This window comes from Musca autumnalis, unplaced genomic scaffold (genome assembly GCF_047663935.1).
Source record: "Musca autumnalis isolate F117 unplaced genomic scaffold, ASM4766393v1 scaffold_1, whole genome shotgun sequence".
Taxonomy (NCBI): Eukaryota; Metazoa; Arthropoda; class Insecta; order Diptera; family Muscidae; genus Musca; species Musca autumnalis.
In genome coordinates this window covers 207202812-207225598 of record NW_027411644.1, presented here as the reverse complement: position 1 = coordinate 207225598, position 22787 = coordinate 207202812, and the positions used below count along the sequence as shown (strand labels likewise).

The following is a 22787-nucleotide window of genomic DNA, read 5'->3' as shown; positions in this document are numbered from 1 at the left end:
CGTTGCTACTGATTGTAAAGTAGCTCTATATGCCGCATTTTTATCTTCGGTAGCAGCACGACACTCCTGGTCATACCATGAATTCCTTTGTGGAGGTCTCTGGAATCCAAGTATGGATTTTGCGGCTGTTTGCATGGAGTGGGCAATATTTTGCCATTGTGTTGTTATATTATCGGGACAAGGAGTGCTCGCGTTAAGCAATTGGGCTAGTTGAGTGGAATATGCTGTGGCTATCTGTTGTGTTTGCAGCCTATCGATGTCCAACTTCCGCGTTGTGTCTGTTCGTGCTTTATTTGCAACGTTTAGACGGGTACGTACCTTTGCTGCAACAAGATAGTGGTCCGAATCTATGTTTGCGCCTCGGAACGATCGTACATCCAACATGCTGGATGAATGTCTTCCATCTATCATAACATGATCAATATGATTACTTGTTCTTTGATCTGGAGACAGCCAGGTGCCCTTATGAATATCGAGATGATTAAATCTGGTACTGCTAACTACCATGTTTTTGCCGCTGCGAAATCTATCAGCTTCATTCCATTGTTCGATGTTTCACTATGGAGACTGAATTTCCCGACTGTTGGACCAAAGATATTCTTCTTTCCAATTTTGACATTAAAATCGCCTTGAATAATTTTAACGTCATGGGCAAGACAACGGTCATATGTTTCTTCTAAGCGCTCTTAGTCTGTTCGTCCTTGTCTTCGGTTGGAGCACGAGCGCAGATAAAGCTTATGTTGAAGAATTTTGCTTTTATCCGTATTGTAGCAAGTCTTTCATTCACTGGGGTGAAGCTGGAGACCAGATGTTTTACCACAAATCCCCAACCAAACTCTTGATTTTTGTCATGGCAGCTATAATACATTGCGTCATCTTTAGGTGTTGTTGTGACGCCTTTCACAATCCATCGTACTTCCTGTGTGGCAGTAATGTCGGCCTTGTACTTTTCAAGTACATCTGCCAATGCGTAAACTGCAACTTCTCCATAAAGAGTGCGAACATTCCAGGTGCAGGATCGCAGATCATGCTCCTTAAAACGTTTTCGATGGTCGTCAACTTTAGAGGAATTTGTTTTTCTTTCCTTTAATTTTTTCATAGTAGGCTGCTTTTTTCTAGGGGAGGGTTACTAACCCGACGCCCAAACCCAAGTTTTTAACGTTCTTATGGGTGAACGCGCTGCACATGTTAGCTCACTACCTTTAACGTGTGTTAAAGGCAGTTCCCCAGGTGACACCACGGGGAGGTCAGTGTCCACTTGAGATGATAGAGGGACCAATTTAAATCCTGAGCTTTGCCATGTTAAAGCCGGTCAAGACCGTTCCTTGGTAACTTTCATCAACTGCGTCACAGACAGACAGGCGGACATGCTTAAATCAACTCCAAATTGTCTGAAACACATTTCGTCCAAACATACTTGGGGTCTAAAGCCATTATTTCGATGAGGCACATTTTGCACGTATGAAAGTGTTTATAATCTCGTTAGCATAAATGCTGATGGTATAATAAAAAATGTTAAAAAGGATCAATATTTTATCGAGCGTATTCGATTATTAATGTTGAACATTATTCGAGTATTTTATTCAATAAGAATTCTTAATTACTTGGAACTGAAAAAAATTAATCCAGTAATCTTAACAACTTAAATAATTAAATTTTAACATCAGCGTTTCATGTTCTATTAAACAGCAACAAGATTTGGTCATTCCTTTGCATTTCAGCAAGCGCATATTAGCGACATTGTTATAGTTGACATTAATTCTGGCATTGCCATGGTTTTGCGCTTCATGCAACAAGTTTTTTTGTTTGCAGAAACTTGAAAATATTTTCCATGTTAATGCCTCTACAATATACTATAGGTTGTAGCAATCACAGCATGACTGTTCTAGTTTACCATGTTCTACAGTTCTTCAATTTGGCACTTGAAATCCAACATAAAAATCTTTGATGCATAAATGCAGAATGTTGTTTTTAAAGCTCTACATTTTCTATGCATCACTGAGTTTTGTGATAAAAATAATAATCGTATTTTCAGACCAAATTTCTGTTAAATATGGAATTTTTTTGAACAAAATTTTTGAAAAGTATAATAACATAAAATTTTATTATACATATATAATAACACTATTGTGTTAGAAACAAAAGGAAATTCCCTAACAATATTTCGTTCTTAAATAATTTAACTTAAACCCATTGTATATGTAACGTGTTGAAATTGCTATATTTGAGTTATTTCTTTTACATTTGCATCGTAATTTATTTACATTATTAAATCCCAATCGCACTCTCCTTTCTTCCCGCAAGCGTATACATGTTAATCTTGATATTCATACGTATACGCCACCACGTACAAATGAAATAATAATAATTACACGCCCCCTGTTCTTTCTGAAGTAAACATAATTTTATTTCGCCTTGTTCAAGCCATTTGCAACACATATGCTTTCATGTGTTTTCTTTTTTGCAAAAGAAAAGGAATTAAGCCAACTTCGTCATTAATTTACACTTATCCTTATTTCATTACGTTTTACTACATTTCTCTTTTATATTTTTCTTCCATTCATTCATTCTTTCTTTGCAGAGGAAATTTATGCTTGCGAGAAGACATTTGAACGTATTTTCTTGGGAGCATTGTTTGGTCCCCATGCACCACACTTTATTGCCGGCTGGCGTAGCGACTTTCGGGATCAGGTAAATCCGCTTATGTCAATTTGTTTAAAACAAGAAATATGCTATAGTTATGAAAGAAGGAAGAAGCAGTAATTGAACATATGGTTGGTGGATACAAACTGCAGAACGGGTCAACTGATTTTATCCAAACGTAGTTAAGCTCGTGACATTTTGTGGAAATGTATACCAAGTTCGAAGATGGGCTATATAGGTCCACTCCAATCACCACAAAAGTTCAAAATTTGTCGCTAAGATGTTGCGCACGATAACTCCGGAAAGGAGTAACAGATTTCGGCCAAACTATCCGTAACTATCTGGGTGCCACCGTGGTGCAATGGTATGCACACCCGCCTTGCACGTAGAAGGTCGTGGGTTCGATTCCCCGACTAGGCAACATCAAATTTTCAACGGTGGCAAAATACCCCTCAGTAATGTTGGCGACATTTCCTGAGTATTTCAGCCATGTAAAACTTCTCTACATGTGGTGTCGTAGGACACGCCGTTCGGACTCGGCTATAAACTGTAGGTCCCATATCATTGAGCTAATATGAATCGGGGTGCACTCATTGATATGAGAGAAGTCTCCCTTGTCCCGTATGGGATGTTTTGGAACAATGTTTTTGTTGTTTTTATCCGTAATATTTGTTTCAGACATGGATCGGGTTTGAATAGAAATTATCAGATTGTATTGAATTGTTATAGCCTACCCAACTGTGTGGGGAGGGTATTATAAGTTGGTTTTGGCTGAAATACAAAACTTAATGTCTCGACGAGCTAAGCGGATCTGACTATATGTTTCCATCAGTCAGTCCGTCCGTCTGCCCATTTAAACCTAAACGAAATTTTGGTGACTGATGGGGTTCCGGAAAGGAAGAAGCCTATGCATAGAATAATGGAAAATAATTTAATTTTTGAATACACATTTTGTTTTACAGTGTTTTATTTAACATGCTTTGATGTCTGTTTAGTTCAAATTTAGTAACTCATTTTCCACACACTTGCCTTTGACCAATCGAACTAAAACGTTAAATATTTTTCTAATTTGGATGATACTATATGAATATGAATGCAAAACCAAAATGGGTCCATTTTTCCTATAGTCTTCATATAGCCCCCCCATATACAATAGATCGGGGCGATTAGGAAACCTTAGTGGGCCCTTCGCGTTTCTGATTCCTGGGATTGAACTGAGCAAAAATATCCACTAGACCATAGGTCTACGGTGAAAATCGAGCCTCCCGATTTTGACTTTAAGTTTTTTATCCAAGTTTTTTTTTGGACATTTTGGCATATAACGGCCAAACCATTGCGATTTTCGTTCCAACACAAAAACAAAACTAGTAGCCAACACTATAATTAAGAACTCACTGATACATCGCAAAAGCATTGGAATGCTCCTTCAGACGGTTTTGGCCTTGAGAAGGTGCAAACTTTTCAGAAAATGTCGATAAATGACACTGTGCTACAAAAGTTGACAAGAAAAAAGTTCAAGCGTTCTGATGCAAAATTCTATCGTGTTGGGATCCATGGAGAACGAAAAAGCCTTTAGTTCGCTTGGAACCAAAAAAAAAATATTTACGAAAAAGATAAAAATAAAAAATAATTAGAAAAATAAGTTACAGTGTTTTATAAAGAAACTAATTTTTTGCTTTGCCTTAAAATATATATGGTAACATGGGGCGCCTTCGCCACGTTTTTTTCAAAATGTTCTCATATCGACATCATTAAAGTTTTTCCAAATATTATTTTTGGTAAGAATATTAGCATGTCTTGACTATAAGTTTTGATATATAAATGATTATAATTTTGTTTTTAAAATATTATTTTTGAGCATTTATAAAATGTCTAAAAAGTGGCGAAGCCTCCCCACCCATGGGGTAGCTTCGCCATCGACATAGGACATATATCAACGGACTCTAAAACTGACATTTACCATACTTCCTCCCCAAATATCAACATTATGCATAAAAGGAACATGTTTTCTATTTAATAATCAAAAATGATTCTAAAATTTACAAAAAGAAAGATATTCTAGCCGTTAATTGAAGTAGGTGCCTTGAATTTAGGCATAAAAATGAAATTTTTGCCAAATTAGATAGGTTTAGCACAATATTTGATTTCAACTTCACATTATAGCGTGGTATATCAATAGCATATACAATTTAAGTTAAACCTGACATATTTCTCACATTAACCCACAACACCCCTATCATGGCGTAGCCGCCCCACCCCCTACATAGTTCATAATATGAATATATTGACATTTATAATTACTTTTATCATGCAAAATATTTGGATTTATATTCTTCAGTAGTTGTCTATTAACGGTATAAAATATAATTTTGATATCACAAAAGGTATAAAAGATATCACAAAATATACCTACCATAAATATTTTTCGCAATACCCCAAAAACATGAAACCGCGTGCATCAGCAATCATATATTTGATAGAAATGCCAACTTTTGGGAGATGAAAGATCTTCGTTAAACGAACAATTTTCCCTGTAACGGCATTTTTCTAGCAGTTATAGTTTTCAAGAAAATAGGCACTGGCGAAGGCGCCCCAGTGGCGAAGCCGCCCCATGTTACCATATATATTCTTCTCTCAAAAAAAAAAAAAAAAAAAAAAAAAAAAACGTTTGCATGTAAAGAATATACTTATTGAGGCTAATTGAACATTTAATTTCCAGTTTTTTGTGAATTTTTAATAAAACACTGTAACTTATTTTTTAGTTATTTTTTATTTGGAATTCGCTGTAGAACTACAAATTGTTCAGAATGAAATGGTTTTGTCTGATGCAAATGCAGTTGCAACAGGAACGACAATCTTTTTATTAAGTAGAAAAAGTAAAAAAGTATCAGTCGGCTTTGTCGACGGAGATATACCCTCAGCTTATGTGAATTTAAACTTTCATCTACGGACAGATACAATGTAGTTAGATTATTTTCGTAATTTTGTGGCCCTTTTTGGACATTTGATCTGGCCTACAGAAATTATTACGATTAAAGTTCAAAAGTGTTGCGGAGGAGGTACTTAAAGATATGGACCGATATCGTCCATTATGGAAGTGGATCTTATTTTGGGAGTCAAATCTTTTCGATATATATAGCGCCCACTAGCCATTTCAGTGGTGGGTCATCGTATAACTTTTGGACCAGTATGCCAGGAAGCATGGACTTGTCCACGGTATACATTTCGATCTTCGAACTGACTCTAAACTGCACTTTGACACAAAAATTGAACTCTTGTGGGGAGGTACCGTAAGAGGAGGATTTATATGTTCCATTTTAGAAGTTAAACTAAATTTGGACAAAATATTAAGAGATCCAAAGTTTGGACCATATATTCTCTTCGAATTTAAACTAAGTTTGGCCAAAATATTTCGAAGGCCACAGTTTAGACAGACTCGGCAGATCCGTTCGATGGTTATATTGCGTTCCAACCACTACACACGGTGTCATAGGAGTTTTTTGCCATTTTCAGGCTGTTTCCTCAGACAGTATGGACTTGCCCCTGATTAAACGTGTGCCGTTGTATAGGGGACAGAGAATGCAAGCTGAAACAACAAAAATCGAAGCGATTTGAGAGTAGGTCCTATACTGAACTTTTCCGAATTTTTGTGTGGGAAGTACCCGCAAGATTGGACTGGGTCTGGTAGAAATTTCACGATGTGTGGACCAAATCGGTTACTCCCTTCAAGAGTTATCGTGCGCACAAATTTTCCGAACATTTTCGAACTTTTGTGGGAAAGATACCGGTATTAGTGGAACAAACATAAACCAAGTTTGGACAAAATTTTACGAAAGCCAAATTTTGGAACGAATTGGTTGTTCCGTTCGAGAGTTATCGTGTGCTCCATCCAGCCATCTGAATTGTCTGAATTGGATTTGGTCCAAACATACTTGGGGTCTAAAACCATTATTGCGATGAGGCACATTTGGCCCGTATGAAAGTGTATATACTCTCGTTAGCATAAATGCTGAGGGTATAAAAACCTTAACTGGGTTAACATAGTTAGCGTAAAGTAGGAGTGTTCTTCATGCATCAAAACATGCTGTGAAATCCCTGGATGTTGATGGCCATAACTTGGTATGTATGGAACAAAAATCGGGGACGCGGAGGCATTATTGAGGTTAAATGCCGTTAATATACAGAATTATCTCATCCTTCAACTCTTGATTATAGTTTGTTGTTATAGACAACGTTTCTAAAGTGAACAGTTCAACGGTGTAAAACCACATAATACTAGTAGCCCATTGACATCGTCACCACTTGAGATATTGGAGTAATTGAATTTGTCGTTGTTGATGTTGTTGTTTCATTAGTCGCGGTTGAAACCTCATTGTGGAAAACCGCAGCAAACAGTAAATTTTTGTGGGTGCATTGGTTTTTCGACAATCAATTTTGGATTATCTTTCACACAAATGTGGTAATTCTGATTAATTACAAATGCAATGAGGTGAAAACGAAATATTGAAAATAATTTCCACGACAACTCTGCATTTAGTTGTAGTTTGAATTCGACCCTTAAAACTTAACCACCCCCAATAAAGCTTTGACCGACAGTCCATCGTATCAAATATTATTTCTCAAGAACATACCCACACTATCCGGGCTATATTTAGTAGAATTGGGCAATATCGTTCAATTAACCGATCTGGATCACTATCTCGTTCAATGGATACCGGTAATTTCTTTGACAAAACTGCGTATACCTAATTTTACACATTTGGTTTTATGATGTTACTCATTCGTCTTTGAACGAGGTCAGTGATCCGGATCGTTCAATTGAACGAGATTGCCCAACTCTAATATTTAGCTTAATCGTGTTGTGGAGGAAACGCGAGTGCGTATGCTGGTTAATGTAAAATATAATGCATACGTCATGACAGCCAGATTAATTCCAGTTTTCTTGGTTTAATTAAGAAATAGTACGAAAGGAGCATTCGAAGTTATAGTAAAATAATTAAAATCATGTATACTGCAAGGGTTGGACCTAATCATTCCACAGAAAGGCTTAGCGAATATAGTCTCAATTCACTTATTCTTTGCAAAGATGTAAAATTATTTTGGCTGGTGAATGTCGGGTTTATTCAAAAAAAAAAAAAAGAATAATAATAATAATCAGGACCACAAAGACTACCTGTTATAAAAAAATTTTCGAATTTCAAAACTATTCGCGAAGTTATCGTAAACGTTACTTTATTTTGGGGTATACCCAGAGGGAGTTACACTACCGGCTACAGTTAAAAAATCCGATACCCCTACATATTTTCTAAAACAAACGCCTTATCAATTAATTGCAAAGTTTTACGAATTACAAGCTGACAATGTTCTAACCAGGGTCGGAAGAGTGCAAAAACAGAAAGGACAGGCTTCCCAGTCACGTCAGGAGAGATCTGCGGATATTAGAGAGAGGTCCAAAGGTATAAAGTGGAACCTGTAAACAAATGAGACTATCAGGCAGGCTTGAATAGCATTCACACTGATGCAGTGGCGCAGGTAGTACAGAGCTACAGTGTGAATACCGTACTTGAGGACCAGCGGTAAAAGCTCCTCATGAAGATGATCCATTGGTACCATGAGGAACACGCTGTTGCAGTCCTCTTTCTCGCCATTATATCAAAATGTATAGACCTCCCCTGACGATAAACCAAATGTGAAACTTTTGTGGGAAGTACCCGAAGGAGTCCATTTTTGTATTATTCGTTTTTTCTATATTTTTTTTAAACCCTCAGCTATTAGGCTAAAGAGGGTATTCACACTTTGATACGACCAAAAATGTGCCTCATCGAAATAATGGTTTTAGACCCCAAGTATGTTTGTACGATATCCGTTTCAGACAGTTTTTAGTATATCTAGCAATGTTCGTCCGTCTGTCTGTCTGGCAGGCTGGTGCGCACGATAACTCTAGAACGGATCAATCTATTCGATTCAAATTTTGGGTATCGAAATATTTTGTCCAGATTCGATTTAAGTTCGAAGATGGGCCATATAGGTCCACTCCTTCAGGTACCTCCCCCACAAATGTTCAAAAATTGTCGCAAAATCTGTGCGCACGATAACTCTTGTAGGGAATAACCGATTTGGTCCATACTTTGCACATCGTGTAATTCCTACCAAACTTAGATGAGGTTCCAATATGGACTCAATCGGTCCACTTCTTCGGGTACTTCCAAACAAAATTTTGGAAAAGTTCAGTTTAGGACCTGGTCTCGAATCGCCTTGATTTTTGTTTTATTAGGGGCAATTCCATACTTCCTGAGAAAATAGCCTGAAAGTTACAAAAAAACCCTATGACACCGTGTGTAGTGGTTGGAGCGCAAGATAACTTTCGAACGGATCTGCCGATTCGGTCCAAAATTTGGCTTTCGTAATATTTTGTCTAAACTTAGTTCAAGTTCAAAGATGGATTATATCGGTCCACTCCTTCCGGTACCTCCCCCACAAAAGTTCGAAAATGTTCGAAAAATTTGTGCGTACGATAACTCTTGAAGGGAGTAACCGATTTGGTCCATACTTTGCACATTATGAAATTTCTACCAGACTTAGGTGAGGTTCCAATATGGACTCAATCGGTAAACTCCTTCTGGTACCTCCCACACAAAATTTCGGAAAAGTTCAGTTTAGGACCTGCTCTTGAATCGCCTTGGTTTTTGTTGTAGCATATTGTATTCACTGTCCCCTATACGAAGGTACATACTTCCTGAAAAAATAGCCTGAAAGTTGAAAAACAAACCATGTTTTGGGTGGAAGCGCAAGATAATTCTCGAACGGAAATGCCGATTCCGGCCAAAATTTGGCCTTCGTAACATTGTTTCCAAACTTACTTTAAGTAGATAAGCCATATCGGTCCACTCCTTCAGGTACCTACCCCACAAAAGTTCAAAAATATTCGGAAAAATTGTGCGCACGATAACTCTTGATGGGAGTGACCGATTTGGTCCATATTTTACACATTCTCATAATATCTACCAGATATAGATCAGGTTTGTCCACTCCATATCGTACCTCCCACACAAAATGTCGGATAAGTTCACTTTAAGACTTGCTATCGGATCACTTTGAATTTAGAGCAACTTGCTTTCTCTGCCTCAATTACGATGGTAAAAGTTGTTTCAGGGGCAAGTCCATGCTTTTTGAGAAAACAGCCCGAATTGTGTAAAAACCCCCTATGGCACCCCCAAGGTCTATGTCGGTCCATTCCTTTAATCAACATTTTTGTCGGTTCATACGACCAAAATTTTGAAACATAAGTATTTTGTTAAAAAAGTGTTTTAATTTGCACAGACTGAGGGTATATCTCAGTCGGCAAAGCCGACTGACACTTTTTTACTTGTTTTTTCAATAATTGGGGCATTTGTGAAAATGAGTAAAAATCACCTTTGGCTCCATACAATGGGAATAAAGTTAACCGATTGCCATACAATTTCATATTTAAGGTTATTATATGAAATGGAAAACATTTGGGGGAGAGGCAGCCTTTCAAAAAAAAAAAAAAAAAACACTTTTCCCTTTTAGGGTCACCCTGGTGTATATATAGAAACGGGTATTTATTAGATAAATCCACAAAAGTGGTGAACTTTTGCGAAGTAGGTAGACCCACATTAGGGTTATGACTTTTTTACAACCTCATATCCCTGTATCATAGCGTGATGAGTTTTGCCATAAGATTACATAAAATCTTAATTATAAGGTGATTCGGTGAAAAAACCTCACGCACAAAATGATTTTAAAATTTGAATTTATCAAAATTATGGACAATTTTTTGAAGTCCCTGAAAACAGATATATAATTGAAAATAAACTTTAGAGCCACATGAGATAATTAAAATGACATAAAATTTATTTCTCACTATTTTTCTTCAATTCTGAGAATCGTAAAAATGTCGTAAACGCTTTTATTCAAAAATATAATTTTTTAACAAAAAACAAAAAATTTAAAATTTTTTCAAAGTGACTTTTTTCGCCACTTTTTTAATATTTGAATGAAATAAACGTTTTTATAGTTATAAGTAGGCTTATAATTATTCATTCGTGCAACAAAAAATAATTTTTTGAAAAAAAAAATTTTTTTCATTTCATACATTTTTTCAAAAAATTATTTTTTTAAAATCGATTTGTGCGTGAACTTTTTTTATATTTCAATGGAATAAACGATAGCATAGTGATTAATAGGCAAAAGTTCATTCATCCCTGCTACAGGAAATCATTTTTGAGGAAAAATGTCAAAAAGTCATAACCCTAACCCACATAGTCGTATTTGGAAGTGCCATTTGAGTCATTCCTTAGGATTGGTAGATTGACGTGCCAACGTAAAATATAATATCCCTGTAATTATGAGCGCAAGGAGTACTTTCGAAAAACATTTCCAAAGGATCCTCGAACAGTTTTAAAAATGCAATTACACACAAAATTTTATAAAATTCGGTCCAGTCGTCTCAGTGGATTTTAATTCCGAACATAATGACAGTCATGGGTAATTTTATACATACATTCATAATATATATAGATTAAACAACAAGTTGGTTTATTATAAACTAGCTAAATTATTTAAATTTTTTAGAAGAATATAATCTTTAATTTTACTAACAAATTTTCACTTATTTCATTTCTTTATCCCCTAAAAATGTTGGTGTCCAATATTTACGTTCACTCACATATTGTCTTGCCTACCACATACATATGTTACGAAAAACAAGGATGAAAATACCAGAGCTATGGTATATTTTTTACATCATGCAACAAGTCTTGATATGACACTGCCTTGCTGGATAGCACGTTATGAACAGGAACGTATGGTCAAGTAAGTACATGACTCCTTTGTGTTTTTACTTTTTTTTTCGTTTGACATATTTGTGGATTGTTTGTGGTCTGTGGAGACAAGCAGTCTCTTATGATAAGAACTTTTTATAATGTAAATAAAATAGAAAAATAACACAAAAAATATGTTTAAATTTTGAAGAGATTTTGTGCGATGAATATAGATTTAATTTCGTGTATAAATCATGCATTTCCATGATTAATCATAATGGGGACGAATGTTTACTGTGATAATAAATCATAATGGAACAATGGATTTGATTGATGCATATGTATATGATGCATGTATGTATGAAAACTATTGAGCTCAACTTTTCATCGGGAACTGTTTTCAACCATTTTGGAAACAAATATCAAACCCTGAATATAAGCAAATTAGAAGTCCCCTGATACAGAAGAATAGAATTCAAACTACTTCATAAGATTTGCTTATTTATGGTTTTGGGGTATGCTAATTCCAATTCAAATATGTATTTGTCTTAATGAAACTTAACTAAATGCCATTCCACACAACATAACTTCTTTAGTATCCAACATAATTATGTTAATGGTGTTTATGTGCAAAACATGTATGTATGAGTGTTTCGTTTCTTCTTAAGCAAAACAAAAAATCGCAAACTTTTTTTCCAGTTTGCACACTTTTGCTTGTTGTACGGAATTACTATATAAAATAAGGCAACATGTAAAGACATTTATTTTAATTAAATAAATGTAAGGTAACAACAAGTAAAAAAACCATCACGCACATTCTTGTTATTCTTTTTTATATTTCTTCGCCCTTTTGTTTGTTGATTTTGGGGTTTTGGTTAGGTTGGTGTTTTGTTTTTCTTCTTCTGCTTTTTGACACACATGTACGTACATACCTGCATATATAATTTAATAAGCACTTGTATGCTGTTGCTTTGCTCTCCCTCCTTGGTAACCAACAACATCACAAAATGTTGCTCTCCCTCTTACTGTCATCTTTGACAATATTACTTGTCTTGTAAATAACAGAAATGACACCCGAAAATAAAAGCAAATGACATTAACTTTAATTCCGTGAAGAGGCTTTCTTAGTGTGATGTGACAAAAACATAAAATGTGTCAGAATGTTTCCTTGCGAAGCTTTAAGAAGAACGAATATATTTTCAAGAGACTTTCAATAAAATGTAATGGAGGCTAGTGCAACAAGCACATATACGAGCTACAGATCATCCTTATAGACGAGCCAAAGGTCGTCTTTATAGACGAGCTAAAGATCGCCTTTAGATTGGTATTCTATGAGAAGAAATGTTGGTCCTCTATGAGAAGACCTTCTGGGAAGAACTTCCGGTCTTCTATGAGAAGAAATTCTGAAGTTTTATGAGAAGACCTTCGTGTCTTATATGAGAAGACCTTTTGTGCTTGTATAAGTAGACCCTGTGGTCTTCTACAAGAAGATCTTCTGGTCTTCTATGAGAAGACCTTCTGGTCTTCTATGAGAAGACCTTCTGGTCTTCTATGAGAAGACTTTCTGGTCTTATATAAGAACACCTTCTGGTCTACTATGAGAATACCTTCTGGTCGTCTATGAGAAAACGTACTGGGCTTGTATAAGAAGACCTTCTGGTCGTCTATGAGAAGACCTTCTAGTCGTCTATGAGAAGACCTTCAGGTCTTCTATAAGAAGACCTGTTCTTTTTTTAAAATGTCTTCTGGTCTTCTATGAGGAGACCCTCCGGCCTTTTGTAACAAGAACTTCAGTTTTCCATAAGAAGACCTTCGAGAAGGAGACCTTCTGGTCTATGAGAAGGTTTCTGGTCTTCTATGAGAAGACCTTCTGGTCTTCTATGAAAATAACTTTGGGTATTCTATGAGAAGAAAAAATTTGAAAATACCTTCCGGTCTTCTGTGAGAAGACCTTCATAAAAGACCAGAAGGTTTTTTTAAAATACCAACCTACTGGGTTGTCTAAGAAGATCTTCTGACTTTCCCTAAGAAGGTCTTCGGGTCTACTATGAGAAGGATTTCTGGATATTGAAAATACCTCTAATCTTCTATGAGAAGAACTTCCGGTCTTTCTTGAAAAGCCCATCTGGTCTTCTATGAGACGATCTTTTGGTCTACTATGAGAAGACCTTCTGCTCTTCTTCATGACGACCTTTACCTTGTCTATAAATGTCTTTTATGAGAGGACCTTCTTGTCTATAAGAAGACATTTGGGTCTTATATAAGAAAACCTTCAGCTCTTTTATGAGAAGACAATCTGGTCTTCTATAGGGGACCTTCGGGTCGTCAATAAAGAGGCCTTCTATTCTACTATGAAAAAAATTTCTGTTCATCTTCCGGGTGGCCTTTAGATCGTCCATAACTGCGACCTTTAGCACGTCTATAAAGACTACAGTTTTTCTCGTCTATACGGACTTTATGTCGTCTATAAATACGACCTTGAGCTCGTCTATAAAGATGACCTTGAGCTCGTCTATAAAGACGACCTTGAGCTCGTCTATAAAGACGACCTTGAGCTCGTCTATAAAGACGACCTTGAGCTCGTCTATAAAGACGACCTTGAGCTCGTCTATAAAGACGACCTTGAGCTCGTCTATAAAGACGACCTTGAGCTCGTCTATAAAGACGACGTTGAGCTCGTCTATAAAGACGACGTTGAGCTCGTCTATAAAGACGACGTTGAGCTCGTCTATAAAGACGACCTTGAGCTCGTCTATAAAGACGACCTTGAGCTCGTCTATAAAGACGACCTTGAGCTCGTCTATAAAGACGACCTTGAGCTCGTCTATAAAGACGACCTTGAGCTCGTCTATAAAGACGACCTTGAGCTCGTCTATAAAGACGACCTTGAGCTCGTCTATAAAGAAGACTTTGAGCTCGTCTATAAAGACAACCTTGAGCTCGTCTATAAAGACGACCTTGAGCTCGTCTATAAAGACGACCTTGAGCTCGTCTATAAAGACGACCTTGAGCTCGTCTATAAAGACGACCTTGAGCTCGTCTATAAAGACGACCTTGAGCTCGTCTATAAAGACGACCTTGAGCTCGTCTATAAAGACGACCTTGAGCTCGTCTATAAAGACGACCTTGAGCTCGTCTATAAAGACGACCTTGAGCTCGTCTATAAAGACGACCTTGAGCTCGTCTATAAAGACGACCTTGAGCTCGTCTATAAAGACGACCTTGAGCTCGTCTATAAAGACGACCTTGAGCTCGTCTATAAAGACGACCTTGAGCTCGTCTATAAAGACGACCTTGAGCTCGTCTATAAAGACGACCTTGAGCTCGTCTATAAAGACGACCTTGAGCTCGTCTATAAAGACGACCTTGAGCTCGTCTATAAAGACGACGTTGAGCTCGTCTATAAAGACGACGTTGAGCTCGTCTATAAAGACGACGTTGAGCTCGTCTATAAAGACGACCTTGAGCTCGTCTATAAAGACGACCTTGAGCTCGTCTATAAAGACGACCTTGAGCTCGTCTATAAAGACGACCTTGAGCTCGTCTATAAAGACGACCTTGAGCTCGTCTATAAAGACGACCTTGAGCTCGTCTATAAAGACGACCTTGAGCTCGTCTATAAAGACGACCTTGAGCTCGTCTATAAAGACGACGTTGAGCTCGTCTATAAAGACGACCTTGAGCTCGTCTATAAAGACGACGTTGAGCTCGTCTATAAAGACGACCTTGAGCTCGTCTATAAAGACGACCTTGAGCTCGTCTATAAAGACGACCTTGAGCTCGTCTATAAAGACGACCTTGTGCTCGTCTATAAAGACGACCTTGAGCTCGTCTATAAAGACGACCTTGAGCTCTTCTATAAAGACGACCTTGAGCTCGTCTATAAAGACGACCTTGAGCTCGTCTATAAAGACGACCTTGAGCTCGTCTATAAAGACGACCTTGAGCTCGTCTATAAAGACGACCTTGAGCTCGTCTATAAAGACGACCTTGAGCTCGTCTATAAAGACGACCTTGAGCTCGTCTATAAAGGCGACCTTGAGCTCGTCTATAAAGACGACCTTTAGCTCGTCTATAAAGACGACCTTTAGCTCGTCTATAAAGACGACCTTGAGCTCGTCTATAAAGACGACCTTTAGCTCGTCTATAAAGACGACCTTGAGCTCGTCTATAAAGACGACCTTGAGCTCGTCTATAAAGACGACCTTGAGCTCGTCTATAAAGACGACCTTGAGCTCGTCTATAAAGACGACCTTGAGCTCGTCTATAAAGACGACCTTGAGCTCGTCTATAAAGACGACCTTGAGCTTGTACTGTTGCTGTAAATTTGCTCATCACTTACAAAATATTAGCAATCTTGTCGTAGACAGACAATGAGACTAATACGATTTTCAAGAGCTACTTGTTAACATTAAAGCACTTTAAGTGGCATATTTTAAAGTAGCTGGATTTATAATAAATGTATACAAATATGTTTATATACGTGTTTTGACGTTTTCCCCTCTAAAAATGTTATAAAATTTAGATTAGGGAATTGATGGTTCGCTCAGCCCTCATGAACATGCAGTCAACATCTGTGTCCAAATGCGAATCTTGAATATGTTTTGGTATAATTTTGCAAAACCCTATTAAATGTTTGCAAGTATTCTTCAATATGTATGTACACACATACTCATACATCAAAAAGATGTCTAGCAAGTTATCAAATGAATTGTAGACAAATTCTTAATAGAATTTAAATTACATTTTACAGTTTTTGTGTGATTTTTTTCTTCTACCACCATCATTCTTCTTCACTTGAAACCTACAGGGAATAACTTTTCTGAGAACAATTTTGTATTCGCAAATAGCAGCGTCGTAGTCTATCGCCTCTGTTCGAACAAAAAGCTTATATAATATGACTGGTATGATGGACCTTCGAGAAGGAGACCTTCTGGTCTATGAGAAGGTTTCTGGTCTTCTATGAGAAGACCTTCTGGTCTTCTATGAAAATAACTTTGGGTATTCTATGAGAAGAAAAAATTTGAAAATACCTTCCGGTCTTCTGTGAGAAGACCTTCATAAAAGACCAGAAGGTTTTTTTAAAATACCTTCTGGTCTTCTATGAGAAGACCTACTGGGTTGTCTAAGAAGATCTTCTGACTTTCCCTAAGAAGGTCTTCGGGACTACTATGAGAAGGATTTCTGGATATTGAAAATACCTCTAATCTTCTATGAGAAGAACTTCCGGTCTTTCTTGAAAAGCCCATCTGGTCTTCTATGAGACGATCTTTTGGTCTACTATGAGAAGACCTTCTGCTCTTCTTCATGACGACCTTTACCTTGTCTATAAATGTCTTTTATGAGAGGACCTTCTTGTCTATAAGAAGACATTTGGGTCTTATATAAGAAAACCTTCAGCTCTTTTATGAGAAGACAATCTGGTCTTCTATAGGGGACCTTCGGGTCGTCAATAAAGAGGCCTTCTATTCTACTATGAAAAAAATTTCTGTTCATCTTCCGGGTGGCCTTTAGATCGTCCATAACTGCGACCTTTAGCACGTCTATAAAGACTACAGTTTTTCTCGTCTATACGGACTTTATGTCGTCTATAAATACGATCTTGAGCTCGTCTATAAAGATGACCTTGAGCTCGTCTATAAAGACGACCTTGAGCTCGTCTATAAAGACGACCTTGAGCTCGTCTATAAAGACGACCTTGAGCTCGTCTATAAAGACGACCTTGAGCTCGTCTATAAAGACGACCTTGAGCTCGTCTATAAAGACGACCTTGAGCTCGTCTATAAAGACGACGTTGAGCTCGTCTATAAAGACGACGTTGAGCTCGTCTATAAAGACGACGTTGAGCTCGTCTATAAAGACGACCTTGAGCTCGTCTATAAAGACGACCTTGAGCTCGTCTATAAAGACGACCTTGAGCTCGTCTATAAAGACAACCTTGAGCTCGTCTATAAAGACGACCTTGAGCTCGTCTATAAAGACGACCTTGAGCTCGTCTATAAAGACGACCTTGAGCTCGTCTATAAAGACGACCTTGAGCTCGTCTATAAAGACGACCTTGAGCTCGTCTATAAAGACGACCTTGAGCTCGTCTATAAAGACGACCTTGAGCTCGTCTATAAAGACGACCTTGAGCTCGTCTATAAAGACGACCTTGAGCTCGTCTATAAAGACGACCTTGAGCTCGTCTATAAAGACGACCTTGAGCTCGTCTATAAAGACGACCTTGAGCTCGTCTATAAAGACGACCTTGAGCTCGTCTATAAAGACGACCTTGAGCTCGTCTATAAAGACGACCTTGAGCTCGTCTATAAAGACGACCTTGAGCTCGTCTATAAAGACGACCTTGAGCTCGTCTATAAAGACGACGTTGAGCTCGTCTATAAAGACGACCTTGAGCTCGTCTATAAAGACGACCTTGAGCTCGTCTATAAAGACGACCTTGAGCTCGTCTATAAAGACGACCTTGAGCTCGTCTATAAAGACGACCTTGAGCTCGTCTATAAAGACGACCTTGAGCTCGTCTATAAAGACGACGTTGAGCTCGTCTATAAAGACGACCTTGAGCTCGTCTATAAAGACGACCTTGAGCTCGTCTATAAAGACGACGTTGAGCTCGTCTATAAAGACGACCTTGAGCTCGTCTATAAAGACGACCTTGTGCTCGTCTATAAAGACGACCTTGAGCTCGTCTATAAAGACGACCTTGAGCTCTTCTATAAAGACGACCTTGAGCTCGTCTATAAAGACGACCTTGAGCTCGTCTATAAAGACGACCTTGAGCTCGTCTATAAAGACGACCTTGAGCTCGTCTATAAAGACGACCTTGAGCTCGTCTATAAAGACGACCTTGAGCTCGTCTATAAAGACGACCTTGAGCTCGTCTATAAAGACGACCTTGAGCTCGTCTATAAAGACGACCTTGAGCTCGTCTATAAAGGCGACCTTGAGCTCGTCTATAAAGACGACCTTTAGCTCGTCTATAAAGACGACCTTTAGCTCGTCTATAAAGACGACCTTTAGCTCGTCTATAAAGACGACCTTGAGCTCGTCTATAAAGACGACCTTGAGCTCGTCTATAAAGACGACCTTGAGCTCGTCTATAAAGACGACCTTGAGCTCGTCTATAAAGACGACCTTGAGCTTGTACTGTTGCTGTAAATTTGCTCATCACTTACAAAATATTAGCAATCTTGTCGTAGACAGACAATGAGACTAATACGATTTTCAAGAGCTACTTGTTAACATTAAAGCACTTTAAGTGGCATATTTTAAAGTAGCTGGATTTATAATAAATGTATACAAATATGTTTATATACGTGTTTTGACGTTTTTCCCCTCTAAAAATGTTATAAAATTTACATTAGGGAATTGATGGTTCGCTCAGCCCTCAGAACATGCAGTCAGCATCTGTGTTAAAATGCGAATCTTGAATGTGTTTTGGTATAATTTTGCAAAACCCTATTAAATGTTTGCAAATATTCTTCAATATGTATGTACACACACACTCATTCATCAAAAAGATGTCTAGCAAGTTATCAAATGATTTGTAGACAAATTCTTAATAGAATTTAAATTACATTTTACAGTTTTTTTGTGTGATTTTTTTCTTCTACCACCATCATTCTTCTTCACTTGAAACCTACAGGGAATAACTTTTCTGAGAACAATTTTGTATTCGCAAATAGCAGCATCGTAGTCTATCGCCTCTGTTCGAACAAAAAGCTTATATAATATGATTGGTATGATGGGTAGACATTTTGTTGTTTCTTTTTGTTGCTTTTCTCCCGGTTTTTTATCTGTACAGCAAATGCCCTAATTCAATTGCAGATTTTATTTCCAAAGAATTTTATATTTTTTTCGCCAACAATAAACATGCTGAAATCATTTGGGACTGCAGATGGAATACATTAAGTTAAGACAAACTGCTGTTGTGTTTAAAATTAAATATCTTTGGGGGGAAATAAGTTACATTGTGATTTAATGTTGTATAAATTTAGTAAACTTTTTTTGTGTGCAAATTGTTTAATGGGATTTGGTAATTTTTCACCGATAAATGTTATTTTTAGTATTTTTGTTTTTGTGGGGGTATTGTGGTTTGTGATTGTTTTAATTATTGAGCATATAACGCGAGCATGGCGTGTCCACAGGCTGTTAATAGTTAAATGTCCAGTAGATACATATATATGTTGGTCCGAGCGAATAAAATAAAGGGGAGCGGATAGTTTAGCTGTACTGGCGTAGGACATCAATAGTCCGTATACCTATTTGGATCGCATTACTCATTATCCATCATAACAAAAGATAAACTACTATGTATAAAAACGAATACACACATTGGCGGTAGGTGCTATCAGCTCCTCTTTCTTACATATTTTCATCCACACAAAATTTCTGATTTATTGTTCCTTTTAATTTCTATAAAAATATTTTATTTCAATGTATACAATTCGTTTTCACCTTACAAATTTCATTGTATCTTCATTTATTTGCAGATTCATTGATATTCCAATTGAATCCTGTGGCCGTTCATCGCCGTTACGTGTTGCGTTACAGGCGAGTGCACCCGACTTATTGTTAATTTTGTTAAGGTAAGTTCGAAACGAAAATATGAAATAAAGTCAAGTTAAATGACTTTATTGTTTATGCGAAACGAGCATGCCACGGCTAATACTATTTTTTTGACTCATGACAGTGGAAATCAGTGGGGAATGGAAAATTGAGTAATGGGAAAAATATTATAATATTCCTAGGCTGGGTATGGATTTTTTAAGAATATACTTTTAAAGAATATCAGGCCTATAATCGTGAATATTTTTTTAAGCAATGTCGGGCCTATAATAATTGTGGATTTTAAAGAGATTTTTTACAATCAATATCAGACCTATTATCGTGGAATTTTAAGGAGAATTTTTTTACCAATATCAACCTATTTTTAAGGAATGTTTTATTAATCTGTATCAGGTCTATAATCGTGGATTTTTAAAGAACATTTTTTATCCTTTATTAGGGCTATAATCGTGAATTTTTAAAAAATATTCTTTCAACCTTTATCAGCACGGTGCTCTTGAGCCAACTATAATTGGAAGATGCTTACACCTGCGAAGTTTCTGCGGATTCTGAAACTGCAAAGTTCATAGATGAGCAAAATCAAAAAACAAAAAAATAAATCGCGATCAAATTTCACATTTTTAGGTTTATTTTAGGTTTTCGCGATTTTGCTTGGAAACCGCTAGCTCTATCCAAATGGGACTGGACAACATATTTTAGCCGTGAAAATTCTCTACAAGATTGTCCTCAATGATATTTTCGTAGGTTTTACCATTTTTGAGATATAGAAATTAAAATATTGACAACTCACTGACTGTATCGTCTCCTTGTAAATTAATGTCATTACTGCAATTTTCCAACTTAAATGTATATAACTCACATATGGTACAACCTAGGAACAAGTTACGAAAGCCAATATTGTGGAGAATTTTCACATTTTACCGTTTTCAAACAAATCTTGAAAACTTAACAAGAAACCTAAAAATGTGACGTGAACTTTTATATCTCAAAAATGGTAAAACCTAGGAACAAATCATAGTGGGTATTCCTCTAGAGAATTTTCACAGCTACAACATTTTCTTTGGCCCCATTTCGATAGGAGGTGCGGTTTCCAAGCAAAGTCGTGAAAAGCTAAAGAAACTCTAAAATGTGAAATTTGATCGCGGTTTATTTAAAAAGCGCTCCGGCGATATTTTTGGTTTTTTGATTTTTCTCATCTATGAACATTGTAGTTTCAGAAACCGCAAACATTTCCCAGGTGTAAGCACCTTCCATTTAAAATCGTGGATTTTTAAGGAATATTTATACCCTCAGCCTTTAGGCTATGAAGGGTATATACACTTTCATACGGGCAAAATGTGCCTCATCGAAATAATGGTTTTAGACCCCAAGTATGTTTGGACGAAATGTGTTTCAGACAATTTGGAGTCGATTGAGCAATGTCCGTCCGTCTGTCTGTCTGTCTGTCTGGCTGGAGCGCACGATAACTCTCGAACGGATGAACCGATTCGGTTCAAATTTTGGCTTTCGTAATATTTTGCCCAAACTTAGTTTAAGTTCGAAGATAAGCTATATCGGTCCACTCCTTCCGGTACCTCCCCCACAAAAGTTCGAAAATGTTCGGAAAATTTGTGCGCACGATAACTCTTGAAGGGAGTAACCGATATGGTCCATACTTTGCCCATCGTGGAGCGTGTACCAGACTTAGATCAGGTTTTAATATGGACCCAATTGGTCCACTCCGTCGGGTACCTCCCACACAAAAATTTGGAAAAGTTCAGTTTAGGACCATCTCTCGAATCGCTTTGATTTTTGCTTTAGCAACTTGTATTCACTGCCCTCCATACGACGGTATAAGTTTCATCAGGGGCAAGTCCATACTTCCTGAGAAAATAGCCTGAAAGTTGCAAAAAACCCCTATGACACCGTGTGAGGAGGTTGGAGGGCAAAATAACTCTCGAACAAGTCTGCCGATTCGAAGATAAGCCATATCGGTCCACTCCTTCAGGTACCTCCCCCACAAAAGTTCAAAAATGTTCGGTAAAATTGTGCGTACGATAACTCTTGAAGAGAGTGGCCGAATTGGACCATACTTTACACATCTTAATATATCTACCAGATATAGATCAGGTTCAAATATGGACTATATTTGTCCACTCCATCCGGTACCTAACACACAAAATTTCGGATACATGTTCACTTTAAGACCTGCTTTCGAATCACTTTGATTTTTGTTGAAGCAACTTGCATTCGCTGCCTCAATTGCGATGGTAAAAGTTGTTTCAGGGGCAAGTCCATACTTCTTGAGCAAACATCCCTGAAGTTGTAAAAAACCCCTATGGTACCATATGTAGTGGCTCGAGATCCATTCTTTTTAGTATCTCCTCCGCAAAACTTTTGATCTCTAATCCTAATCAACATTTTTGTCAGTTCAAACGCCCAAAATTCCCTAAATACATGCGTTTTTTGGGAAAAAAAAATGTTTCAATATACACAGGCTGAGGGTATATCTCTGTCGGCCAAGCCGACTGATACTTTTTTACTTGTTTTTAGACATATAAGGCATATAATCGTGGATAATTTAAAAATATTTTTAAATAATATCAGCCCTATTACCGTGGATTATTAAACAATATTTTTTTAGCTAAGATCAACCCTATGGTCACATATTTATAAAGAATAATTTTTTAACTTATGTCAGGCCCATATTCGTGGATTTTTTGAAAAAAAATATTTTTCCAACCTATTTAGGCCTATGATCGTGGATTTTTAAAGAGTATTTTTCAATTTATTTAGGCCTATAATCGTGGA

At 37.1% G+C, this 22787-nt stretch overlaps 2 protein-coding genes across 24 annotated transcripts in view; one reads left to right on the top strand and one right to left on the bottom strand.

Annotated features, from left to right (window-relative positions):
- The window catches only part of Gycbeta100B (guanylate cyclase soluble subunit beta-1-like), a 649167-nt gene that overhangs the window by 89574 nt on the left and 536806 nt on the right, over positions 1-22787 (bottom strand). The gene's annotated exons all lie outside the window — the stretch shown is intronic.
- The window catches only part of stops (SOCS domain-containing protein stops), a 123795-nt gene that overhangs the window by 23138 nt on the left and 77870 nt on the right, over positions 1-22787 (top strand). For all 9 annotated transcript variants that reach the window (XR_012408966.1, XR_012408967.1, XM_073959969.1 and 6 more), the window contains 3 exons: positions 2582-2691; positions 11375-11478; positions 19922-20017. Coding sequence is in view for 7 of the 9 variants with exons in the window: in XM_073959969.1 (XP_073816070.1) it covers positions 2582-2691; positions 11375-11478; positions 19922-20017 (310 nt within the window). In the remaining 2 variants the exon portion in view is untranslated. The remainder of the gene's footprint in view (positions 1-2581; positions 2692-11374; positions 11479-19921; positions 20018-22787) is intronic.